The sequence below is a fragment of the Ovis canadensis genome, chromosome 15, assembly GCF_042477335.2.
Source record: "Ovis canadensis isolate MfBH-ARS-UI-01 breed Bighorn chromosome 15, ARS-UI_OviCan_v2, whole genome shotgun sequence".
NCBI classification, from domain to species: domain Eukaryota; kingdom Metazoa; phylum Chordata; class Mammalia; order Artiodactyla; family Bovidae; genus Ovis; species Ovis canadensis.
This window is the reverse complement of record NC_091259.1, coordinates 89,330,590-89,357,125: the sequence shown is the minus strand read 5'-3', so window position 1 is coordinate 89,357,125 and position 26,536 is coordinate 89,330,590. Positions and strand designations below refer to the sequence as shown.

General features: G+C 44.8%; 1 protein-coding gene across 1 annotated transcript in view; it reads left to right on the top strand.

The window, feature by feature from the left end:
* Positions 1-24,439, top strand: part of LPXN (leupaxin) — a 39,986-nt gene extending 15,547 nt beyond the window's left edge. Inside the window, exons 4-9 of the mRNA XM_069553219.1 lie at positions 5,224-5,323; positions 8,970-9,137; positions 10,326-10,499; positions 10,603-10,684; positions 22,124-22,272; positions 23,118-24,439. Coding sequence (XP_069409320.1) covers positions 5,224-5,323; positions 8,970-9,137; positions 10,326-10,499; positions 10,603-10,684; positions 22,124-22,272; positions 23,118-23,387 — 943 coding nt within the window. The 3' untranslated portion in view covers positions 23,388-24,439. The remainder of the gene's footprint in view (positions 1-5,223; positions 5,324-8,969; positions 9,138-10,325; positions 10,500-10,602; positions 10,685-22,123; positions 22,273-23,117) is intronic.
* The last annotated feature ends 2,097 nt before the right edge of the window (positions 24,440-26,536 follow it).

The following is a 26,536-nucleotide window of genomic DNA, read 5'->3' as shown; positions in this document are numbered from 1 at the left end:
GCAAGGACGGTTAGGGCGTGTGCTCGCCCAGTCTCTCTCTCCACAGCGTCTCTGACAGCAGTTGTATCTCCTATGGCTTCTGATTCCCTCCTCTGCCTGGGAACCTGGGCTCCTGGGGGCTGGTAACTTAGCCTCTTCTTTTTGTGCCTTTGACCTAATGGCTTCTTGCTGAACCTGATCTCTGGGTTCCCTCAGTGTTTCCTGTTTGCTTCTGAGCTCTCCATCACCCGTAATTAAATTGCTGAATTAAATTCCTTCTGCTTACCCTCAGTCTTTGTATTTTCCTGAGCAGATCTCAATCGATGCAAATACCACTGCTGAATGATACTCACCGTGTCGTTCTGTGTGGGAGAGTGATATGAAATCCAGGTGACCTAGTCAGTATGTGACAGGCTGATCCAAACCCGAGGCTGATAAAACTCAGAGCTCGCAAGGCTTCCATGTGCAGATTCAGCGCGAGACACAGAAGCAAGATTCCTGCGTGCTGTTTCCTCCGTTGCCTTTGACTTGCTTACATTAACCAAACGTTACTTTCAACCTTGAAAGTATGTTCAATACCAGGTGTGGCTATAACAATATGATGGTTTTTAGAAATGTATCTTTTATATGACCCCAAATAATTTTAGTTAAGAACAGGGAGGGACACTTCATAAACACATTGCAGAGGAATAAATAGGGGAAAAAATAAAGCCCTTCGCTTGGTAAGTCTTGAACTCAACTTTTATTTTTTTTATGGTTTATCATAGGATTTTCTTTTAATTGGAGGATAGTTGCTTTACAAAGTTATGTTTGTTTCTGCTGAACAACAACATGAGTTGGCTCTAAGTATACACGTCTCCTCCCTCTCGACCCTTCCCCACTCCAGCCCACCCCTCTCATCATCACAGAGCACCGAGCTGAGCTCCTTGTGCTATACAACAAATCTGGTCCCTTAGACCACTCGGCCATCCTGACACCCATATTTGTATCGTTAAGACGTCTGCATAATGAAGTTGTTACTGATGGCGTACTTACGTACTTTTATCACCTGGTATCCGTGGTAAAGAAGCCGCCTGCCAGTGCAGGAGACTAAGAGACACAGGTTCAGTCCCTGGGTTGGGAAGATCCCCTGGAGAAGGGCTTGGCCACCCACTCCAATATTCTTGCCTGGAGAATCCCATGAACAGAGGAGCCTGGGGCGGGGGCGGGGGTTACAGTCCATGGGATCACAGAGTCAGACACAACTGAAGCGACTTAGCAAGCACGCATCATCTTAGAGATGGAAGGAGAAATCAAAGGAGCTCTGATTTGAGGGTTTCTCTCTTTTCAGGAGCGTTTCCTGTAGTGAAGTCATCATCGACACTTCAAGAGATCTTTCATTTCTTATTTAGAAGTCGATACTGTTGACTCAGTTACTCCTAGGGTATCATGACAACGATCTCTCTTTCTTTCTACACTGCACTAGGCGCCTAGTTGGGAACTAGTGAGAGGGCCTCCCGCGGCAGGCAGTAGGGCTTGCCCTCCCAGGGCAGGGGCACGGGGCTGATCCCTGGTTGGAGGACTAGGATTCTGCACACTACAGAGCACAGCCAAAAAAAAAAAAAAAGGGGGACAAACCAGTGAGAGTCCTTCACTAAGAGTGAGAAGGCCCATCTGTGCGGTGAACAGGCTTTTGGATTATACAGGGCCCCTCGAGACGCTGCATTTTTTCTACGCTGGGACACAACAGAGAGGTGTTCAGTCCTGCCACCTATTGTATTCCTAAGTACATGCCTGTGGCAGCAGTTCCTGAGGGATTAAGACTGAAAAGAGTTGCGTGAGAGAGAGAGCTCCTTTGCACTTTGTTGGAAACCTCCAAGGACTAAGTCCGTTACTTGCATACCTGACCATTTTTGTTCTTCGATTAACTACCCGCCTCCAGAAAAAAAATCAAACCCAAATTTGTGTCTGGCAGGAAGCCATATTGTAACTAAAGGACAAAGTCTTTTAAGAGGGGAAAAGATCCACTTTCCCGCTACATTTTCCTTGTTGTTAGATGTTCAAACGTACGTGAGCCAGTAGCAGGACATGTTGTACCCAAGAGATGGTCTTTTTTATTAAGAGAGGAAGATGTCCATCTTTCTTCTACTTTTTCCCTAGTTGATAAATACATAAAATAAGTAAAATAGTAAGATGTTTGTTGTCATGTATGAAACACGTTTAGTGAATGATTTAGAATATTTGACTTGATGGCTGTGTGTGTGTGTGTCTCTCTCTCATACACACACACATCGTCTGGTGGGTTGTTAGCTAAGCTTCTTGATTAACTTGATGACAAACACTACTCCAGATTCCGCTACTTATATCACCCCGTAATTCCACTTCTCAGAATGTACTCTCTGGAAGTGAAGGTATCAAACATCTGTTTAGCAGTGTTGACTACAACAGTGAAAATCAGAAACAATCTAGGTGTCTAACAGTAAATGATCGGTTTAATAGATTATAGCACATTATGCATTTGAAAACTGTATAGCCTTTATACATCTTTCAAAAGATAATTTAGTGATAGAGAACACAAGCTTAGCAGTCTGCAGGCCCAAATCCTGTTATTTGCCTTTTGTATAGGGTAGAGCAAAGGTTTTAACGTCCATAGGCCCCAGTTTCTCCATCTGGGGGTGGTACTGCTGCTGCTGCTAAGTCGCCTCAGTCGTGTCCGACTCTCTGCGACCCCAGAGATGGCAGCCCACCAGGCTCCCCCATCCCTGGGATTCTCCAGGCAAGAACACTGGACTGGGTTGCCATTTCCTTCTCCAAATGGTAGTACTACTTACCTCTTATTGTTTTTGTGAGGATTTAAAGAGAACCCATGCAAAACCCTTTAGAGAGGGCCTACTGTTATATACCGGAGAAGGCAATGGCACCCCACTCCAGTACTCTTGCCTGGAAGATCCATGGACGGAGGAGCCTGGTGGGCTGCAGTCCATGGGGTCGCTGAGGGTTGGACACGACTAAGCGACTTCACTTTCACTTTTTTACTTTCATGCGTTGGAGAAGGAAATGGCAACCCACTCCAATGTTCTTGCCTGGAGAATCCCAGGGATGGGGGAGCCTAGTGGGCTGCTGTCTATGAGGTCGCACAGAGTCAGACACAACTGAAGTGACTTAGCAGCAGCAGCAGCAGGGTTATATACACATTCAATAATTGTTAACTCTTATGGTTGCAAGGGATAGATAAGGATGTGAATTAGGGGATGGAAAAATGTTAACTTGAAGAATGTTAACATGAAGAAAACCAGTAATATTCAAATTTCCTAAAATCATACACAATCATAGAAGAGTGTAAGAACATAAGCCATCGTGTCTAGGGTGTTCAGTTCAGTTCAGTTCAGTTCATTCGCTCAGTCATGTCCGACTCTTTGCGACCCCATGAATTGCAGCACACCAGGCCTCCCTGTCCAACACCAACTCCCGGAGTTCACCCAGACTCACGTCCATCGAGTCAGTGATGCCATCCAGCCATCTCATCCTCTGTCGTCCCCTTCTCCTCCTGCCCCCAATCCCTCCCAGCATCAGAGTCTTTTCCAATGAGTCACCTCTTCACATGAGGTGGCCAAAGTACTGAAGTTTCAGCTTTAGCATCATTCCTTCCAAAGAACACCCAGGGCTGATCTCCTTTAGGATGGGCTGGTTGGATCTCCTTGCAGTCCAAGGGACTCTCAAGGGTCTTCTCCAACACCACAGTTCAAAAGCATCAATTCTTTGGTGCTCAGCCCTCTTCACAGTCCAACTCTTGCATCCTTACATGACCACAGGAAAAACCATAGCCTTAACTAGACAGACCTTTGTTGGCAAAGTAATGTCTCTGCTTTTCAATATGCTATTGCCTCTCAAAAGGAAGAAAATGTGTGCTTTTATTTTTTTCTTTGTATTCCTCTTCAATTTTAAAATGTTCTACATTCAACATTGCTCATTTTATACTGAACATAGTTTTTCATAGGAATCGCAATATTGTGACTATGTTATTGTAGTATCCTGAAAGTTATTTAATGGAATCACAGTTGATGAACGCGCGTGTGCATCTAAGCTACACGCGTACGTGAGAACCGCACTGTTGAGGCCCAGCCTGCCGGTCCTGCCGTCTGTTTCTGTCAGTGTCTCTTGCCTAGTATGGCTGACCTTTGTTTTGAAAATATAACTTCATACACACAATTATTTTATGAACTCATGTATGTAAAAAGTCAAAGAGGTATCTTCTGCTTACTATTGTGTATACACCTAAAACTGCTCTGAAAAATAGTCTTTAAAAAAAAAAAATCAAGGCAGAGAATTCCCTGGCTGTCCAGTGCTTAGGACTCCGTGCTTTCACTGCCGGGCCGAGGTTCAGTCCCTGGTCACAGAACTAAGATTCCACAAGGCTCACAGCACAGCCCAACGCAAACCAAAAAAAGTCAGACAAACTGGTTATATCCAGGGTAAACTGTGAGACCACCTCCAGCAGCGTCTCTCCTCCCACCACCTACTTACCAGCTCAACAGGTTGCTGTCCAGTCTGTCTTTTTACAGATCTTTGTTTGTGAGTTTCGGACTTATGTATCCGTGTTTCTAAAAAATGATGTCAATGGAAGGATAGTTTTCATATTGTTCTGGGCCTTGTTTTTTTAAGTTAGCAGTATAAATTAGAAGTCTTCCTTAGCTCATATAAATCTGTTGACTTTTTTTTTTTTAGCAGCCACAGGGTATTTTATAGTGTGGGTGGACCATAATTTATTTGACTGTATCTCCATTTAATTTTAATTTGCTCATAAAACTATACTGCTTTTGTGTTTCAAGGCGTGTCTTGGTGCATGTATCTTCATAGATATGTCCAATTTTTCTGTAGGATAGAGTCTCGGAAGTAAAATTGCTGAGTTGGTCTAGTCTTAGTCACATCTAAGGGGTTGGTGGGTCTCACCAGGTGGCACGGCGGGAAAGAACCCACCTGCCAATTCAGGAGACATAAGAGGAGCAGGTCCATCCCTGGGTCGGGAAGACCCTCTGGAGGAGGGCGTGGCAGCCCACTCCAGTGTTCTCACCTGGAGAATCCATGGATGGAGGAGCCTGGCGGGCCGCAGTCCATGGTTCGCAAAGAAGCAGAGATGACCGAAGCGACTTAGCGCGCATGCACAGGGCTAATGGTTAGAACTGCATTTTCTGGTATTTTAGGCACGGTCTAATGCTTATTTGAGTTTTGGTGTGTTAGTTTGATTTTTTTCTTTCCTCCTTACAGTGAGATTCCAGACCCAAAGAAATCGCCACCAGCTTCTAAAACCTCAGCAGCCTCACAGTTGGATGAGCTGATGGCCCAACTGTGTGAGATGCAGCATCAGGTGAGCACAGTCTTGTGACGCAGCCCGCAAGGCTTCTCACTGGGGACCTCCGCCCTGCCCTCCCGCTTTAGAAACTCTCCCAAGTCCTTACTGATCCTGCCGGGCTCAGTTTGGCTCAGTGGATGAGCTCACTGAAGTGTAGCTGACTTGCAGCGTGTTGTATTTGTTTCTGGTGTTCAGCAGGACGGTTCAGTTCTGTATCTCCATCTCTATCTCTATCTGACTTCTTTCTGTTAGAGGTTATTACAAACTATTGAGCACGGTTCCCTGTGCTGGGCAGTGGTAGGTGCCTGCTGGTTATCTGTTTTATGTATAGTAATGTGTCCATGCTAATCTCAAACTCCTAACTTATCCCTCCCGCCCTTTACCCCCAAGTGTGCTAAGCAGCTTCAGTCATGTCCGACTGTCTGCGACTCCATGGACCGTAGCCCACCGGGCTCCTCTGTCCACGGGATTCTCCAGGCCAGAAGACTGGAGTGCTTGTCATTTCCTCCTCCAGGGATCTTCCCGACCCAGGGATTGAACCCTTATCTCTCACATTTACTGCGGTGGCAGGTGGTTCTTTGTCATTAGCGCCACCTGGGAAGCCAACCCTTGGTGACCATACTTTTTTTTTTTAGTCTATGGGTTTATTTCTGTTTTGTATTTAAGTTTATTTGTGTTGGTTTTTTTCAGACGTCTTATCTGGATATAAAAGACTGTTATACAGGTTCTAATTTCAAGGGGCTTGGAGTGTGCTTGATAAAGTGAGACATAAGACTAGGCGACATTTATTAGACTAAAAGATAGACTGTTTGCCACTAAAGCTGGATAAAGTGTGGAAGGGCTGTTAAAGAGGCCTCCCTGAGTTAGAGGAGACCCACGGCAAGCTGGAGCATAGCAAGGGAGAGCAAGCGTGGCTTTGGAAGGAAGGATGAGTCCTGAACTCTTACAGAGAGAAAACCCACCCCTCTTGGCCTAGCCTCTGGGCTTCCCTGGCGGCTCAGTTGGTAAAGATACACCTGCAAGGCGGGAGACCTGGCTTTGATCCCTGCGTCAGGAAGAGCCCACTCCAGTGTTCTTGCCTGGAGGATCCCATGGGCAGAGGAGCCTGGCGGGCTGCAGTCCACGGGGTCGCAAGAGTTGGACACGACTGAGCGACTAAACCACCGCCACCGCCATAGTTGGCCAACACGGTGGTGATTTCAGGTGTGCAGCAAAGTGATTCAGTTCCGTACACACACGTATCCTTTTCCAAATTCTTTTCCCATTCAGGTTATCACAGAATATTGAGCTAGAATTCTTAAGGTAGAGAATCCAACCATTCTGAATTGGTTGGGGTATTTGACATGCACACTTGAAGTGACTATGAAGTAATTTCAAGGCAGTGTATAAAAATGTGTGTGATTTGAAGGGCAGGAATCATCTCTGTGGCTCACCTTTGGCTTTCCAGTGCTGTTTCTGATGCATTATGAATAATGCATATTATTAGAAAGACAATGAATAAATATTAGAAACAAGTTTTTTTAGTATTTACAATAAAGCTGAGCGCATTCCTCATCGCACTGTCTATCTGAAAATTGTTGTTTAGTTGCTAAATCATGCCAACTATTTTACAACCCCATGGACTATAGCCCACCAGGAGCCTTTGTCCTTGGGATTTTCCAGGCAAGAATACTGGAGTGCGTTGCTATTTCCTTCTCCAGGGGATCTTCCCGACTCCAGAATGGAACCTGCATCTCCTGAAGCAGCAGGCGGATTCTTTACCACTGAGCCACCAGGGAAGCCCATACCTGAAAATACTAGGGGAAAAAAAAAAAAAAAAAAAAAACTACATTAGCAGTTTTAATTGTGTGATGGTTTAAAATTGATTTATCGTGTGTCTTAGTTTATTTACATTTAAAAATTTATGTTTGTGTTTTGAATTAGCCATACCTTTACACTATTCAAAAATCCAGAGCACAACAGTGTACAGTGAAGTATTCCCAGCCATCCAGTTCTGCCCCCTGGAGGTATTCAGTGTTTTCTATTTTTCACATAATCCTTCCAGAAGCACTCTGAAATATACCAGCAAATAGATGTAATTGTATATATAGACACAGACACATTGCTGTGTTTTTGCTTAGTTACTTTCAGGCCTTTTCGATGTTAACCTTTAGAACACAAATCTCTTGAGCATTAACTAACATTATATAATAGGAGAGGAAGGAAGTGTGTCAAATGCTAAGTTTCTTGAAGGGAAATGAGCATTTTGGCTTAGTGAGATAGCGGGAGGTTGTCCCAGGCAGAGGCCTGAAGGCAAAGGGGAACCGATCGCTTTCTCGGGAGACTGCTAGGAGCCTGGCTGGCTTTACACAATGGGGGCTTTTTACTGAGTAATCAAAGATTAAATCGGAAAGGTGAAGTGGGGGCGTGGATGGGAACCGAAGCGACCATCTGATGCTGCGGCTTCAGCACCGGAGGCCGTGCAGAAGCGCTGCAGCCCTCTGGCCCGGAAGCTGCGGTACTCTGGAAACTGGGAGTTGAGAGAGACGAGTTGGGCAACTGTTCTGTCGTTTGAAGTCTTCCCTTTGAATGTTTTATCACAGCTGCATTGGAACTTCTCTTTAATAAATCCAACCCGTCACCAAGTTTTATCTGACCACCTCTGACCACCTTCTCCACCATCACTGGCCCAAGTCATCTCTGATCCCAGCTGTTTTGAAAGTCTCCTGCCTAACGAGCGCCTCTGATTCCTCTTGCTTTGTCCACACCTAATTAATTCCTCACTCAGCTACCGCAGGGATCTTGTGACTCAGATTCTTTCCCTCTCATGCTTGAAGTGCCCTGATGGTTCCCTCACCCTTGGAATAAAACTGGAGCTTTATTAAATAATAACAATTATTTATTTTTGTTAATAAAACCAAAGCTTTATCCTGCGGGCTCTGTGTGATCATCGCCTCTTTTTCCATTGTTTTCTCCTGCCTCACTCATCCTCACTCCCTCTGTTCTAGCCTACTGACCTCTTTTTACTTTTTATGTCTATCTCATTCCTCTGGGCCTTCCTTCCCTATAGAATGCTGTTCTCACAATTGTCAATATTTCTGTGTCTCAGTAAATCACTCAAATATCTGCTCAGGTATCAGCTCCTTAGCCTCCTCTGATTGCCCTCATCTGAATCCATTCTTCCTCACCATCCCACTCTCTGTCTTTTGTTTCAATATATAATCCATATCTCTAACCTGACATCTATTATTTCTTTAATTGCTTACTGTCTGTTACTCAGAGAAAATAAATTCCATGAGGGCAGACACTAGGTTAGTCTTGAGAATTGCTCTGCACCGCGAGCCTAGAGCAGTGAGTGGCACAAACCAGCTGCCCAATAAACACGGCAACATAAATGAATAAAACGATGAATTGTTGATCTGCAGTCATCATACGAGATAAGGCGTCATCTTCCTACGTTCAGTTTCCAACTGCCAGAAGAAATCTGCAAACAGGAAGACTAGCCAGAGCTCATTCAGCCTGAGGGACTTAGAATGAAAGGCAGGTGAAAGCATTTTTTTTTTTTTTTGGTGTTGCAACGTTTAATTCTTCCAGCGCCTTGGAGGAAGTTCAGGGAAAGACTACGAGGCCGTGCAGAAGATGCCAGAGGATAACTCTCTTTGTGGTTCTCTTCTTGGTACAGGTTGCAGCAAAAGCAGATGCCAGCAAGAAACCCGTATCCGACAAGCAGGATCACAAGGCCTCCCTGGACTCCATGCTGGGGGGCTTGGAGCAGGACTTGCAGAACCTGGGAATTGCCACAGTACCCAAGGGCCACTGTGCCTCCTGCCAGAAGCCGATCGCTGGGAAGGTGGGACGGGCCAGGACACTGGTGCCATGGCCATCCATGTCTGTGTGTGTGTCGGTCTCCACCCTCCAAGGACTGCTCTTTCTTCTTATGACCTAGGACAATTCAGTAATACTTACCGACCCTTCCCAGTGCTCCGGGTGCGGAACTAAGCACTGTACGAGTCTTCTTTTATTTAATGGTTGCATTATCCCTTCAATCCTGAATCAGGAAGATCCCCTGGAGGAAGGCATGGCAGCCCACTCCAGTGTTCTTGCCTGGAGAATCCCATGGACAGAGGAGGCTGGCGGGCTACAGTCCATGGGGTCACAAAGAGTCAGACACGACTGAGTGACTGAGCACACACACACACACAGCCCTTCAGTGGTTACAAGCTCTTTGTAAAGATGAGGAAACTGAGGGCCCAGGGTCATTAATTGACATGTCCAAAGTCTAGTAAGAGGTTGACGTAAGATCCAAATCCAGGAGATTCTGGCCTGAGAGTTCGAGCTGGTAACCGTTTTCCTCTACTGCCTTATGGAGAATAATTTTCCCTCTGCTCCCTTGGTTCAAATCTTCCCAGGGCAAAGTGACTGATTATTCAGCCGATCCCAGCGTCATAGCATGACCACAAATTCCTGCTTGGGCACCATCCTTCATCCATGGCATTATAAAGGGCCTTGAGACCTGACTTTCCACAGGGTGTGAGATGAGGTGTCCAGATCAGAGGAATAAAAACTGTCATTGGTCTTCTCCTGTTCCCAGGATCCCTTTCAGGCCAAGCGTGTCATCCATCACCACTAAGCTCTATTCCGTGTCTGTAATTTTCTGGGGCAGTATAGCGGAATGAGCATTTATTAAGTCAGGAAAGGCGACAGCATGCCATTATCCGTGAAGTATGGACCACAGGTGGAGAAGGGAATGGCAGCCCACTCCAGTACTCTTGCCTGGAGAATCCCAGGGACAGAGGAGCCTGGCGGGCTGCAGTCCATGGGGTCGCAAAGAGTCGGACAAGGCTGAGCGACTCACACACACACACATACCCATGGACCGCAGGCCGCGTGAGCGCACCCGAGGTCTTGGCCTCCGTGTGGCCTAACTGCAGGGGGTGTCGTTTCCATGGATGCTGCTGGAAGAGCACGCCCCAGGGTCGCGCACACTGCGGACCCCGAGTGCCCGCGCCCCCACGCCAAGCTTTGCTTCGCGCTGCAGGTGATCCACGCGCTGGGGCAGGCGTGGCATCCCGAGCACTTCGTGTGCACCCACTGCAAAGCGGAGATCGGCTCCAGCCCCTTCTTCGAGCGGAGCGGCCTGGCCTACTGCTCTGAGGACTACCACCGCCTCTTCTCCCCGCGCTGCGCGTACTGCGCCGCCCCCATCCTGGACGTGAGTGAGCCCCGCGGCCCGCGCCTTCGCGCACGTTTTGTTAGAGCCCGGCTCCTGTGTTACGGCTCTGCAGCCTCCTAATCGCTCTCCGTTGCTTTTCCAGAAAGTGCTGACGGCCATGGATCAAACCTGGCACCCGGAGCACTTCTTCTGCGCTCACTGTGGAGAGGTGTTCGGTGAAGAAGGTACGGCCCGGGCGGTTACAAGAGGACCAGCAGGGCTTTCCCTGATCTTCTCTGCTGGGCCTGGTTCCTGCCTTGACCCCCCGGGTGCCCATTTCGGTACCAAACGCCATCCCTTTCCTGCCTGATCTGACATTGATACCTTTTGCTTAAATGAAAATTTTAAATCAAAGTCATACAAATGCATAGTTTAAAATGGAGATACTACGCCGAGTAATATTAAAAAAGAACACTCCTTTGCTTTTCCTTTTTCCACCCCCAAGTCCAGTTCTCCTCTCTAAATATTTTAGCTTCTTCTATTATTTACTTGTGGGGCTTTCCAGGTGGCGCTAGTGGTAAAGAACCTGCCTGCTGATGCCCTGCCGGAGACGCAGGTTCCATTCCTGGATCGGGAAGATCCCCTGGAGGAGGGCATGGCAGCCCACTCCAGTATTCTTGCCTGGAGAATCCCATGGACAGAGGAGCCTGGCGGGCTACAGCCCGTGGGGTTGCAAAGAGTCGGACACGACTGAGCAACTAAGCACAGCACATTATTTACTTGTATATTTTAAACCGTATATTCCTCTATATGGATTTTTTGTCCAATTTTAGGCATTACGTGTTAACTTTCTGCCAAGAGAGATAAGGATTTAGAAATGTTATTACTCCTCCACCCACCCCCAACATCATTCCCCTCCCCTATTCTCTCAGTTATAATTAGGTCATAATTATAAATCAGATCAGTATTCAAGTGTTCATGTTGGCAGTCACATATATATTGCTCACAGTTGAGTCGTGTAACAAACTGTGATATAGTACAGTGTAGATCTGGGGGTTCATCTGCCTGGTTCAAATCTGGGCTGTGGCATTTATTAGCCATATGATGTTCAAGTTATCTTTGGAGCTCACTTTCCTCATGAGTAAAATGGACCTGATAATAATGCTTGCTTTAGAACCTCCCTCGTGGTCCAGTGGTTAAGACTCTGCGCTTCCAATGCAGGAGCATGGGTTTGATTCCTGGTTGGGAATCTAAGCTCTCACGTGGCCATGTAGCACGGCCAAGAAGATTGTTTGTTTTTTTTTTTTTAAGTAAGAAAAAATGATAATGCTTACTGTACAGGGTCATTATGAGGATTTTAAGAGACAATATCAATGCGTTTGCAACAGTGCCTGGCACATGAAGACTGACAATGAAGATGACGATCGTTCTCGTGGTGTCCTTTTCATACACACGTGTTATTTCCTGAAATTAACATCTGGATCCCTTTTTCATTAGCTAAATTCTCATTGTAATTATCACTAATTTATCTGACAGAGCTGCGAAATCCCTCTCAAAAATTGTCAACCGCTTCTGGTAATACGTCAGTTCTGTTCGTTTCTGTCTTTTTTTTTCCTGGAGACATCTGTCCAGGAGACTTTCATCCTTCTGTTCCAGCCTGCCTGCTGAGAAGCAATACTTTATCTCAGGAATCCCTTATGCTAAATCCTTTCCTCCATCTTTGAATGTGTATTATTGCTTTTATTTTGGTGGAGCACACCCTCCAGTAGCTCCTGGTAAAAGCTTTGAAACCTTGAGCATCTGAAAATATCTTGTCTACCTTAAGTAGACAGGAGCAGGCAGAAGCTGTCCCTCGCCATTCTGAAGACACTGCTTCACTGCCTTCCTGCCTCCGTGGCTGAAGTTTTTTATTAAGCTTTTGTTCTTGTTCCTGACCCTTTCTGTGGGACCTGTTTTGCCCCTGTTGCAGGCTTTTTACTCCCTTCTGTTTTTTGCATTGTCTTGATTTTTTTTTCTGACTTCTTCTTTTTATGTTTGTTTTGAACCAATATAACTCATGTATGAAATCAGAAAGCTTCTTTTTCTTGTCCTTTTAGAATTAATTCACAGGGAAAGTTGTCTTCTAAATAAAAATTTGAGGCGGTCTTATGCCTTTTTTGATTATTCTGAATGACTTACTCTAAATAGAAAAGTAAATTTAAGACACAAAACACAAGTCTAAATCCTTAGGTAATTCATTCTGTATAATAACTAAAGCTTCCAACTTATTTAAAGTGACAGCTACTCTCTCCCCTGGTGGGGCCTTTAAGCTGCAGAAGGCCAGGTCATTGGTCCTTTCTTGCTTTTATTCTCACACCCACTGCTAATCTCCATAGCTGACCCCTCCAGGGTAGAAACAGGGGTGGAAGGGTTTAGCTTGGAGGGCAGAAAAGTTCTAAGTTGTCTAATTTGCTTTGAACTCTCTGGGCTTGGTGTATATTTAACTCAGACTTTCTTTTTGCTGTTGTTTAGTTGCTAAGTCGTGTCTGACTCTTTTGTGACCCCGTGGACTAGCTTGCCAGGCTTCTCTGTCCATGAGATTCTCTAAGCAAGAGTACTGGAGTGGGTTGCATTTCCTTCTCCAGGGGATCTTCCTGACCCAGGGATTGAACCTGGGTCTCCCGTGTTGCAGGCAGACGCTTTATTGTCTGAGCCACCAGGGAAGCTGGCTAGAATGACTGCACTTAATTTCAGGTGCCTCTCTCTATTCAGTTTAACCAGACTCTCACCTGTGGATCTTTTCTGGGGAGGAGTCAAATTCCATCAACTGTATGGAAGGGCACCCATGGCCAGCTCTCAGAGTGGTCCTGTTGCAGTCGCTCTCTTGACTTGAGGGTCCCTGGGACCATGCCTCATGCCTCTTGGCGATGGTGGTGAAGCAGGCATAGCCCAGCTTTCTCAGAGAAATCCCTGTCTCAGCCTCCCTTTCTCTTTGCTGTTGTTCAGAGGCTCAGTCATGGCCCACTCTTGGCGACCCCGTGGACTGCAGCACGCCAGGCTTCCCTGTCCTGCGCCATCTCCTGGAACTTGCTCAAACTCATGTCTATTGAGTCGATGATGCCATCCAACCATCTCATCCTCCATCTCCCCTTCTCCTCTTGCCTTCAGTCTTTCCCAGCATCACGGAAAAGATCCTTTCTCTTTACCTGTTTTATATCCTAGGTGTAAGGGAAGAGTCCAAGATTTGTGCAGATAGTCCATAGCTGTCTACTTTGAGGGACGTCTTGCCGCACACTTTGAACTTTGACGTCTATCACATCTTGATACCCTCTATCCCGTTGCATTGGTCTTCACCAAGTGCTGCTGACCTTTCTTGCCCATTCTTTATTTAAGAATGAATGAAACACTTTAATGCTAACCGGAAGCTCTGTGGGTGAGGCAGAACGTGTTGACTGGTGGGCCGGTACTCAGGTAGGGTGCTGCAGGACCCTTAAATGTTAATATTTTAGGTCTTCTGTCTTGAATAAATTTTACCAAAGAGTTGTGCTCTCTGTCAGCTTTACAAAAATTAGTAAAAGGGATTAGGGGATGGGGTTTTTACCGTTCAGTATGACAATTTTTATTTAATTCCCATTTTTTACTAAAAAACGTAAAACTTTAATTCCGTCAGGCTTCCCTGGTGGCTCAGATGGTAATGGCTTTGAGCTGCCTTGTGGCTCTGCCTGCAATGCAGGAGACCCAGGTTCGATCCCTGGGTCAGGAAGATCCCCTGGAGAAGGGAATGGCAACCCACTTCAGTGTTCTTGCCAAGAGAATCCGTGGACAGAGGAGCCTGATGGGCTATCATCCATAGAGTTGCAAAGAGTTGGACATGGCTGAGTGACTAATACTTTTAGTAGAAAGCTTGACTTCTTTTCTTATAGTACATGTCCAATATCCCTGAACATTGAGACCCTCTGACTTGAGATTTACAGAAATAATCATTTCTGTAATTATTATTTATAGAAATTATTATTATTATTTATATAATTGTAAATTATTGTTATTTACAGAAATAAATTCTGTAAATTATTATTTACAGAATAATCATTGCATCTTACAGTTCAGATAGGGAATCTGATTTTCTGACAGTTCTTCAGACTTTCAACCAATCCTGCTCACAGCCTTGAAGACTATTTTATGAGTTTAAAATAATCCGAGCCTGAGCCCCTTTGATGTTTTGGAGCTCAGGATGGTTGAGGGTTTTTTTGGCTGTGTTACTCAGCATGAGGAATGTGGGATCTTCGTTCCCTGAGTAGGGACCAGACCCATGTCCCCTGCAGCGGAAGCGCAGAGTGTTAACCGCTGGCCCAGGAAGCCCCCGGAGGGCTTCAGTTTTACCAGCATCTCCCTCTTTAATTATCTAGGTTTCAGGTTTATGTTATTGTTGTTGTTTGTTGGTTTAGTTTTGTTTCTGCCAAGCTAGGTGCCACTCTAACACCCACTTTAAATTTTAGACGATTTTGATAGTTCACCTGTGGCGTGGTCTTCCCTTTTCTCTTTTCCCCATGAATCTTTCTGTTTTAAATAATTCTTAACCTATTGTGATAGTGATGATTCAAGAGGATGTGAAGCCCCATGGTATGCTAGTTCTCCTGGGGGCCAGGTCTTAAATATCAGGCAGGTTAACATGTATGTGTGCTAAGTTGCTTCAGTCGGGTCCAGCTCTTTGTGCTGCCAGGGACTCCAGCCCTCCAGGCTCCTTTGCTCATGGAATTCTCCAGGCAAGAATACTGAAGTGGGTTGCTATGCCCCCTTCTAGGGATGGAACCTGACCCAGGGGTCAAACCCCTATCTCTTATGCCTCCTGCACTGGCAGGCAGCTGCTTTACCACTAGTGCCCCCTGGGAAGCCTTATGTATATTCCCGACTATTACTCATTTAATCTCCAGCACAACTTGGGGAGAATAATTTTACCAAATATTAGATGGAAGCACTGAGCATCGGGGAGGTAAAGTCACTTTTTTTTTTTAAAGTCATGCAGCTAGAAAATCAGAGAACTGGGATTTAGACTCAGGTCTCACTTCTGCACGCTCCGTGTTTTCTTCTGCACCATTGAAGCTGCCCCTTGATGGAGACTGAGCCCCTCTTCTGCCATTGGGTCTCTTTACTTTCTTGGCACAAACACGGGACACTCTATTTGAAGACAGACCTGGGTAGAGTAGTGCTGATAAAATCCACTAGCAAAGTGTGTTGTAGTGAGTTGCTTGCTCCCTGAAGCTTGTTCCGTGCTTTTCACAAATCATTAGGTCTTTCATGTTCAGACTGCACTTTAGTTAAACAGCATTTTTCGTTGACATTTAGTCTAAGTCATGGTCAATTTGTATTGCACTGGTCGCCATAGAAGTCTGAGGGTGTGTTGGGTGAAAGAGTCAGCAAGTGAATACTGCCCATGGATAATTATGATGGGAAGGTGCCTGACAGCAGACACCAGTGCATACATATTTCAAGAAGAGACGTGAGTTAAATACAGAAGAAAAGTACCCTGTCCATAGGATAACCAGGAAATGCCTTGAAGGTAGCTAGCTTGCATTGTTTTTGGCTTGGGCCCTTTCTAACTAGACAAGGCTGAATTGGTCATTTATGACTTTATATAATCGATATGAAGCCACACTTAAAGCATATTTATTGAGACAAGTGACAAAAAAGGCCCGTTACTAAGCAGAAGCTCCTCTTGGGTTGGCTGTTTGCTTTCATCCATTGTTTTCTGTAAACGCGCCTCCTGCCATATGGTTACTCCATTAATTAGGTGGCATCCGGCCTGGCCCCGAGCCCCACAGTCCCACACAAAGTTCCTGTAATGACAGCGCAACCGCCGAGCCTCCTGGGAAATTAAATCCGTCTGCAGTTTTGTTTCAGTTCAGAGGATTCCTCTCTAAGGCTCACTAAGCACACCAGCCCTTAGCACCCTCCCGCAGGGACCAGGTCCCCAGTGCCCGTGTCTTCCTCTTTAATTGTTCATTATCCAGGCCATGCCGGTGCCCCCTAATTTCCCCGGTGGCTGCGAGCCTCACCAGAGTACAAACACCTTTCTTCCCTCAAGGTGTTTTTAACAATTTTGCAAATTGTTAGTGTTTCTTATCTGTCCTCCAGAGTAATTGGCCCCGGAGAGAGCCTCCAGGAAAGTTAAGTGCTGAAACTTTTCTCAATTTGTTGGATTACTCACTGCAGGGGTATCACAGCAAGTTGGGCTGATTGCCTTCGCGTCCTCTCCTGGGGCTCACCTGAGCTAAACCAGAGGCTGTTACTTCCCTACTGTCTCATGCTTGAGACCAGCTCCCCTGTAAATGCCTAGACGAGGGTCATTCCTAGGGCAGTCGGCCTGTCTCACAATTTTCTCAGATGACACCTACTTCTAGGCAAGCTTGGTTCTACCCCATTTGTTTTATGAAACATCAGCATCAGCTTGGGGACTTGTCAAGGATGCAGAATCTCGAGGCCCAACCCAGGCCAACTGAACCAGAAGCGCTGGGTGGGGTGGGGCCACGCAGTCAGCGTATAGACCAGTTCTCCAGGTGGGGGATGTGTGCCGTAGTCTGTGTGCCGCAGAAGCAAGGAAGATGGCTGTGGGTGTTGGTTTGCTTGGCTTCCCCTGATGGCTCAGCAGGTGAAGCATTGGTCTGCAACGCAGGTGACTCAGGAAACGCGGGTTCAATCCCTGGGTCGGGAGGATCTCCTGGAGGAGGAAATGGCAACCCACTCCAGAATTCTTGCCTGCAAAATCCCGTGGACAGAGGAGCCTGGCGGGATGCAGTCCAAGGGGTCGCAAAGAGTCGGGCACGACTGAAGTGACTTAGCATGCCCGCTTTCAGTTGTCCTTGATCAGACTCTAGACGTTCTTTGACAGAACAACTGAGCTCTTCTTTGTCTCAGAGGCAGAAAAGAAGGACACAGGACAGCCTAAAAAATTATTGGTTTACATTCTTAGATCTAGAGGCCTCAGAAATCTATTAAATCGTCTGCTTCTCAAAGAAAGCATAGTTGAACAAGGCAAGGCATATCAGAAAATGCCCCGAGGTTATGGGGCACTGCAGCTGCACAATTTGGACTTGAACCCCTGGCTCCTCCTATTGCCTCTTTTTGGATCTGGTTGCTATGGTCAAAGTGTGTTTCTAGAAATAATGTTTCTTGTGTTTTGCTTACATGCTGTTTGAGTGGGGCACATTTAGAGATCTCTTCTATTTACCAGCTTACTGGGTTATGATATTTAAACTCAGCTGATACTCGCAGTTCCTGCGGAAAGTTCAAGGTGACAATGCGTTTAAGGTCAAGGATGTGACGTCCAAGTTAGACTTTGAAGCTAGGCCTAGATTTGAGTCAGTTCCTCCACCGCCTAGCTGGTTATTTGTAATTTCGCTGAGCTTCCCTTTTCTCCCTTGTAAAATGAGAGGGTTGCTATGAAGAATCTAATTTCGATTTAGTCCTGCAGGGAGAACCCTTAGTTGGAACCAGTAAAACAGTAGGTGTTGCAAAAATGAGGTTGCTACTGGTCCTCTTTGTTTTAGGTGGAATCTCCTTGGAAATGCTAAGGAGACTTTCTTCTAGAAAAGCTCACCTGTTTATGCGTGTTCTAGTTAATTTTGATGCGGGGCGACCCTCTTCTGAAGCCATGGTCTCAACCTTGCTGTTGTAGTATTGTTCACAGGCCTGCGAATTCGATGCATGTTTTTTGAGCAGCTTCTATCTACGTATCAGGTACTATTCTAGGAACTAGGGGGACAGTGACAAAAAACAAAGTCCCCGCATTCATGCTGCGTATGTTCTAGTGAGAAAGACAGACGGCAACCAAACGGCCGACTAACTGATCACCTAACTTACTCTGTGCCTTAGGAGAGGGGATGAGGGAGAGCAACAGGGTTCTGCTTGGAATAAAGTGGTCTAGTTGTTGTTCCCTTAAGCAGACCCCTGAGTTAAGTGCAGAACCAAACCATCTGAGTGTCTTAGGAAATGATTTTTGAAGCAGAGGGAATATATCACACGAATAAGTGCTTGAGGATGAATCAATTTATTATATTTTTCTTTTTTTTAATGTGAAGACAATAAGACCTTGCATAAAATTTTATTTGTAATCTATTAACTTCTTAACCTAGTGCAACAAAAAATTTGTCCTACCAATATTTTTCTACATTTATTAATATTTGTGTATATATAAAAGTTACAGTATGCTTGAAATTCCTTTTTTTCCCCTTAAGCGTTTTCCCATGTTGTTTAATAGTTTTATAATAATTTTAATAATATCAGTTATTCCATCAGGGCTTCATGTAGACAAAATATAAAAGATTATATGCCTGAAGATGTTTACTAAAGCATTATTTATAGTTCCAAATACTGAAAACAATTAAATGTGTTTGTAGCGATATATTTAGATTGCTTGTGTTTTCTTAGTACAGCTGTAATGACTATCTTTAAACACAGAATTTTCTTCTATTGAATTATTTATGTAGATTAACTTCTAGGATTGAGATATTTATATATTTTAAAAATATTGATACACATTATCAAATGACTTTCTAAAAGAATAATGGAATAGTAACATTTATCTTTGTCACTAGGAATATAAAAATATGTGAATACCTCCATATGTTTTGAGGCACTGCATATATATTTATTTAACACTGTTTTTACTACTTAGCTAATTAGAAATTAAACTACTCATTAGCAAAAACTTGGAACTTCAATACTTTCTTTTACGTTTCATTCTTAGCCATAATGTTGGATACAGTACCGGTAAAAGTATTTCTTCTTGGGCTAGTTGTTTATTTGTGAAACAGACTTATTTCAAAGATTTTTAAAAGCAGTCACCATGGGTTTCTTATCTCGCATCATCTGGACACAGGATCTTTAAGAGCCAGGGGTTTTCTAATCTGCACCTAACAGCATTTCAAGTATTAAAATGAAAGCACTTAGACCTCAACACATTTATTTTTAAGCTTTTTATTATGGAAATTTCAATAAATACCAACATTTTGCCAAACGAATTTCCTCTAACCACTACTAAACCACCTAGCCTTTTCTTTCGAGGGAATAATTTAAAAGCAAATCCTAAAAATCATATCATCTCACCATTAAATACTTCAGCCCATGTCATCTCCAACTGATGAACACCCTTCGTACTTCACAAAACTAACAGTTCCTTATTTTCATTTAAAACCCACATCCCAATTTCTCAAGTTTCTAAATGGTGTTATTCAGTTGCTTTGTTTGAATCAGGATCCAAGCAAGATCCTTTATATACTGCCTTTGACTGCTTTATCCCTCAAAATTTCTGAATCCTGTAACAATCCTCTCTTCCTCACTTTTTTGTAGCGTTGATTCATTAGGAAACTGGAACCTATGTTCTATAAATGCCCCATATTCTTGATTTGACTGGCTGCTGCCTAATGATGACGCTTACCTTCTTTGCTCTAACTTCATCTTACCCCGCCTTCTCCAGTATTTTCTGTAAATTGTTAGTTTAGACCTAGAGACTTGATTCAGTTTATGTTTAGTATTTAGGGGAGAATAGGTCATAGATCCTGGCTGCTATGTACTTCTTGTTGAGTCATATCTAGAGGTATGTAATGACTGGTTGACCTACTTTTGAAAAATGAAAGTGTTATTTGCTCAGTCGTGTCTGACTCTTTACTACCCCGTGGATTGTAGCCTGCTAAGCTCCTCTGACCATGGAATTCTCCAGGCAAGAATACTGGAGTGGGTTGTCATTCTCTTCTCCAGGGGATCTTCCTGACCCAGGGATCGAACCCAGGTCTCCTTTATTGCAGGCAGATTCTTTACCACCAGGGAAACCTGACCTACATTTACTGATGCTAAGATTGACCACTGGTTGCAAGCAGTGTCAGCCTCACCCCTCCATTTTCAAGTTCCCTGTTGATGATCATTGCCTATCACCAGTGAGCTCAGTTGTAAAATGGTGACTTTTCCATCACTCTTTCAGCGTTTATTAGATGGGATTATATAAACAGTACCATTTCATCATTAACTATTTAGTTATCTTGAAATACATCTCAAAGAGGAAAACTGAAGAAACATTTTACTATGAATAAATGGTTTTACCATGAATAAATGCTTTTATAACCTTATTGAAAAAAGTTTAAAAAATTTTTGTAGCTCTTTTTAGAATACAGCCTATGTATAAATAAATTATACAGTCAAAATCCTGTGTTTTAGAGCCACTGAATGAATTGTTGCCTTCTTCAGTCATATTATCAATTTGATGTATGGTTAATTTGCTAAAACTTGATTAAAATTTTAGAGATTGATTTTTCTATTCTTTTTTTTTTTTTTTTACATTTTATAAAACAATAATTGAAATCGTACATCCAGTTTGGAACTCCTTGATTTAGCTATATTTTCCTGATATATAGGTAGCAAATATTTTCCTCAGTTTCTTGTCTTTGTCTTTGCTAATGATCTGTTTTGGCCATCCGTAAGTCATTCCTATATATTTTCAATGTAGCTAAGTTTATTAATCTTTAACTTCCTTTTGAAATTTGAGCCAATCTTAGCACAGTTTTCTACTCCCCAGTTAAAGAGGAGCCCATCCACTAGAAAGACACGGCATTTGTCTAGGGCTGTGCTGGGCTTCCTCGCGGTGAGGGCATCCCTCCAGCTTTGGCAGGCGGGCTCCTCTCTGACTGCGGGGGCAGGGCTTCTCCCTGCGGTGGCCTCTCTTGTTGTGGAAGACGGGCTGGAGGGCACTGAGGCTTCAGTCGCTGCAGCCCCGGGCTCCAGAGCGCAGACTCAGTAGTTGCGGCGCACGGGCTTAGCTGCTCCGTACGGGCTTAGCTGCGCCGTGACACGTGGGATCTTCTCGGATCAGGCGTCTAACCATGTCTCCTGCATTGGCAGGTGGAGTCTTTACCGCTGAGCCACCAAGGAAGCCCCCATCCATTTCTAATTCACATGTTTATATGGTTTGAATTATTACATTTGGATTTTTGCATCAATTTGGAAATTATTATTTAATATTGCTTTCTTTTAAAATATTAGACACTTTTCTCCCCCCCAGATACCGTTTTAGATACTGGGGATTATAAAGTGACCAGACCAAAATACTTAGTTTCTTTCAGAGCAAACATTCCAGTCAGAGAGAAAAGGCAATGAAAAAAAGATGAAGAGATAAATACAGGCTGCAGAGATTCTCTCTGATTAGAGGATATTTGAGTTGATTTCTGAAACACGAGGCGGGGCTCGCCATATCAAGGCCTGGGAACGCAGAGGCCGATGTGCAGAGGCGTTGAGGAGGAATAGACCTTAACGCTTATTAAATGCTTGCGCAAATCAGACAGGCTGCCCTGGTGGCTGAGTGGTAAAGAAGAGATGTGGGCTTGATCCCTGGGTATCAGGAAGATCCCCTGGAGAGAAATGGCAGCCCATTCCAGTATTCTTGCCTGGAAAATCCCATGGACAGAGGAGACTCGTGGGCTACGGCTCATGGAACTGCAAAGACTCAGACACCACCTGTGACAGAACCAGTGTGGACCAGGCCTGACTCAGAAACCCTGTGGCTGCACTGCCTCGCGCCTTTCTTATGACAGCCCCTTGACGCAGGCGTCTATCAGTGCATTTTAATGTGGGAGAGTGTACGTCATTGCCCTCTTCTCCATCTCTCACTTGGTTTAAGGTCTCAAACCGCAAGAGCAAACCCTTGCTTTCCCTCTCTCCAGGCTTTCACGAGAAGGACAAGAAGCCGTACTGCCGGAAGGACTTCCTGGCCATGTTCGCACCCAGATGTGGGGGCTGCAACCGGCCAGTGGTGGAAAACTACCTTTCAGCCATGGGCACCGTCTGGCACCCAGAGTGCTTCGTGTGCGGGGTGGGTATCCCCGCTTATCTTCTGGGTTTCGGGAAAGGCAGGGTTCTCCTTTCTGGGGAGCAGCTGGTAAGAGGGTTCACAACTCGGGGCGAGAATTTGACAGGGGCTTCTTAAAAGAAATACACATTTTTCTCGGCCATTAGAAGGAATGAAATAATGCCATTTGCAGCCACATGGATGGACCTAGAGATTGTCTTACTGAGTGAAGTCAGACAGAGAAGGAGAAATGCAGTGTGACATCCTTCTATGCGGAATCTAAAAAGGAAATTAGCTGTGTCCATGCGTCACAAAGAGTCAGACACAAGTTAGCAGCTGAGCAACAACAGCAGAAGAAATGAGTTTATTTACAAAGCAGAAACAAACTCTCAGACGTCGAGAGTGGATTTACGCTTGCCGAGGAGGCGGGAAAGTGAGGGAGTCTGGGATGGATATGTTCACCCTGGTATACTGATAGTGGATAACCAACAAGGACCTACCCTATAGCATGGGGAACTCTGCTCAGTGTTATGTGGCAGCCTGGATGGGAGGGGAGTTTAGGAGAAAATGGATACATGTTTATGTGTGGTTGAGTTCCTTTGCCGTCTACCTGACACTATCGCCATCTTGTTCATCGGCTATACTCCAATACAAAATTAAAAGTTTCTTAAAAAAACACACACACACACACACACACAAAACACAACATCCATGTGGGCATTTGCTTGTCTGGTTTGCAGAGGGGCGACATTCTAACCTCGGTGTGCCCACTGGCGGGAAACTGGCAGGGATTTCCAGGCTGAAATTTCGCTGACACTTTACTCCTTGACATCTGCACCGCTTGTCTTTCTCTCCCCCTCACCTCCCAGGACTGCCTCACCGGTTTTTCTACCGGTTCCTTCTTTGAACTGGACGGGCGGCCCTTCTGTGAGCTCCACTACCATCAGCGCCGGGGGACCCTCTGCCACGGGTGCGGACAGCCCATCACGGGCCGCTGCGTCAGCGCCATGGGCTACAAGTTCCACCCCGAGCACTTCGTGTGCACCTTCTGCCTGACGCAGCTGTCCAAGGGGGTCTTCAAGGAGCAGAACGGCAAGACCTACTGCCAGCCCTGCCTCAACAAGCTCTTCCTGGTGTGACCGCGGCTGAGCCCACACGCGCCCTCTTCTGATCTGCTGCAAAGTTTAAGCCAAGAGAGGGAAGAGTACGTTTGTAGTTCCTGACCTTCTTCTGCTCAGCAGGCTTAGAGGGAAAGCAAAGGTGATGGACAAAGACGGGAGCGTCTAGAGGTGACGTGACTAGGCTTCCGGCTGCAAGGTCTGCTCTCAAGCCTTTTTTTTGAACAATGCAGTTGACTTTTGATCTGGGACCTGCTGCAGTGCCTCTGCAAGTGCATTTCCACATGCGCGCGTCCGTTCCACTCCTGCCTTCCTCAGCTTTCTCCACTTTCACCTCTACTGATGGTCCTACAGATAGATCTTGTCTGTTTAGCCTTAGGAGCTGGGTCTTTTAAGCTACCCCCATTTCCCTGTGACTGACTTTCCCACATCACTGCTGTGGGCTTTGTTCCTGTGGTTTTGGCAGGAGGATAGTTGCCTTTCCGCGCTGTGGGGGTCGCTGCTGCGGGGCTTTCCTCTCGCTGCTAGAGATCACTGTGTCTCGCTTTAGTTCCTTGTGTTTCCCTTCAGTGTGTTTCTCCTTTTCAAGAGAAAGTAGATTTTAACTGGAAAGCTTTGACTCCGGACATCACTGATGAATAAAGGAACCTGTGGTTTTAATGACTCAGTGTCATATTCGTTTGGTAAATGAATTTTCTGCTTCCCATGTTGTATGCCAGGCACAATATGCAATTAAGTTTGTATCAAACCTCTTGTTTACTTCCATACAACGGGCCCTTTTGTTTACATCAGAAGAAATGAAAAGCAGAGACTCCTAGTCATTGACTTTTAATTTGGGCTCGTAGCTTTCACTTTATTTTTTTGCACTTAAGTGATTGATTAAAAGATGGCAAAGCTTCTTAACAGTTTTTTCATTGCTTTGTTTACCTTTGGAGGAAAACAGTTTCCACTAGGCAGTTGCGAAGTCATATTTGCATATGCGTGCATATCTCCAAACTCATAAAGCTGTATGTATTCATTCAATTTTCTTGTATATCAACTGTATCTCAATAAAGCTATTTTAAAAAGTGAAATGTGTGTCTTCCTTCGACTTCACAGTCGTTGCATGAAAACAAGCAGGATGGCTGTTCTTACAGCATCTCTGAAGAAGGATACTTTAAACCTCATTTCACCGTTTTCCAGTTTGGATTAGGAAATCCAACCCCGCCCCGCAAAAACAAAACAAAGAAACTCCACTTACTTATTTGTTCCTCTGAAAAATATTATGAGTAAACTTGTAGAAAAGCTTGTCAGACTAGTCAAGAGTCTGACTTTCTCAAGTTCTATCTCAAGTCAATTTTAAAGGGAGTCATGCTTCCTCAAAAGAAATCTTGATATGCTCTGTAACGTATCTCTCTTACCATGATATTAAAAATAACCATATGATTATTTGTTATGAAAATTTTTTAAATCACTGAGGAAATCCCCTTCCCTGGAGGTATTTTTTAAAATAGGACTGAATTTTTAAAATAGACTGATGTCTTTAGATTATTAACGTGGGGACAGAACTTCTAGGAGGGCAGGAATGGATGAAATGATTCTTGCCAAGCTTTATCCTGTTGGCCCCCTTTATTGGAGTGAGTGGTAAGGGGGATTTGGGATTTGAGGGTTAAAAGGAACTGGTAACAGTGAAATTCGACAAAATAGGAACTCCAAATGCGCCCGAGCTGGGAGGGAGGCTGATGAGACAGGGAGCCAGCTGGCCTCTCGTCCTGCTGGCCAAGTACCAGGCTAAGCAAAACATGTGTTCCTTTTCTAAACATCCTCTTGACTGCATATAACTCTGTGATGGTGTTTGCAGGTGTTAATATGGTGGTATTCGTGGTTGGTTTGGGATTTGACGAAAGAAACGGGGTTTTAACCAGAAAGAACGTTCTGGTGGTGACTTTTTTTTTTTAAGGATTGGCTATTTTGAGATTTCAGTAGAACCTACGTATTCAAAAATGTCAAAGAAAAACCACAGTTTACTAAGGTAAAATTAAGAAGTGAAAATTTTTATTTTCATAATGAAAGTGGGTTTATATTTGTCCAAAAGGGGATTCTGTCTTCTGGACTACTGTTTCAGCAACAAGGAAACCACTGAAAAGTTAAAAGTTCTCCTTTTTTTAAAAATAATACTTTTCTCATACTGATAATATACCTGTTTACTTGGTTCTGAGTAACTCATAGGTTTTATTTTATTAATTGATTTTTTTTGGCTGTGCCATGTGGCTTGCAGGACCTTCGTTCCCCAACCAGGGGTTGAACCCAAGCCCCCTGCAGTGGAAGTGCAGAGGCTTAGCCACCAGACTGCCAGGGAAGCCTCCAAAGTTTTCTTTTTACTTTTCGGCCGTGCCGTGCAGCATGCAGGATCTCCGTTTTCTGACCGAGGATTGAACCTGTGTCTCCTGCAGTGGAAGCCTGGAGTCTTAGCCACTGAACTGCTGGGGAAGTCCCCTCTTAGCTTTTAAAAAATAAAACCTACTCTCAAAAGACAGGGTTTTTCCTGCCCATGAGGATATATACTTTTATAGAAGAATGTGCGATTGATTGAAAACTCTATCCTCAAGGAGGAATCATTCAGTTTGGCCAATGGGCCTTTGGAATAGAGTCCTCCAAGGTGATACTTAGACAAAGACAACAGTCGTTTTTCCATAGGAGTTCTAGCACGTAACCTTGTAGGATGGCTACTGGCCATAAGCTCCCTGTTTGGGCAGTAGAGGGAGACAGAGTGCTTTTCTCTAGCTTTGCAAATGAAAGTCCCCAGATTCATCCTATCTGCGCTCGCTTAGATCGCATTAAAATAGAAAAGGAAACACTCAGCCATGTCCAACTCTGCGACCTCGAGGACTGTAGCCCGCCAGGCTCCTCTGTCCATGAGATTTCCCAGGCAAGGATACTCGAGTCGGTAGCCTTTCCCTTTTCCGGGGCCTGGAGGTAGGTGGGCGGGGTGGGGGGGACGGTGTCTTCCCAACCCAGGGATCGAACCCGTGTCTCCTACGTTACTCTCAGATTCTTTATTGTCTGAGCCACCAGGGAAGCCCACATACCCACCCAGTGACTTTTGCTGGGGGACTTGTACTATGCAGCCCCCCTTAAACCAAACTAGATCATTTCCAGAGTTAGGGTCAGAACCAAGGTTTTAAAAACAC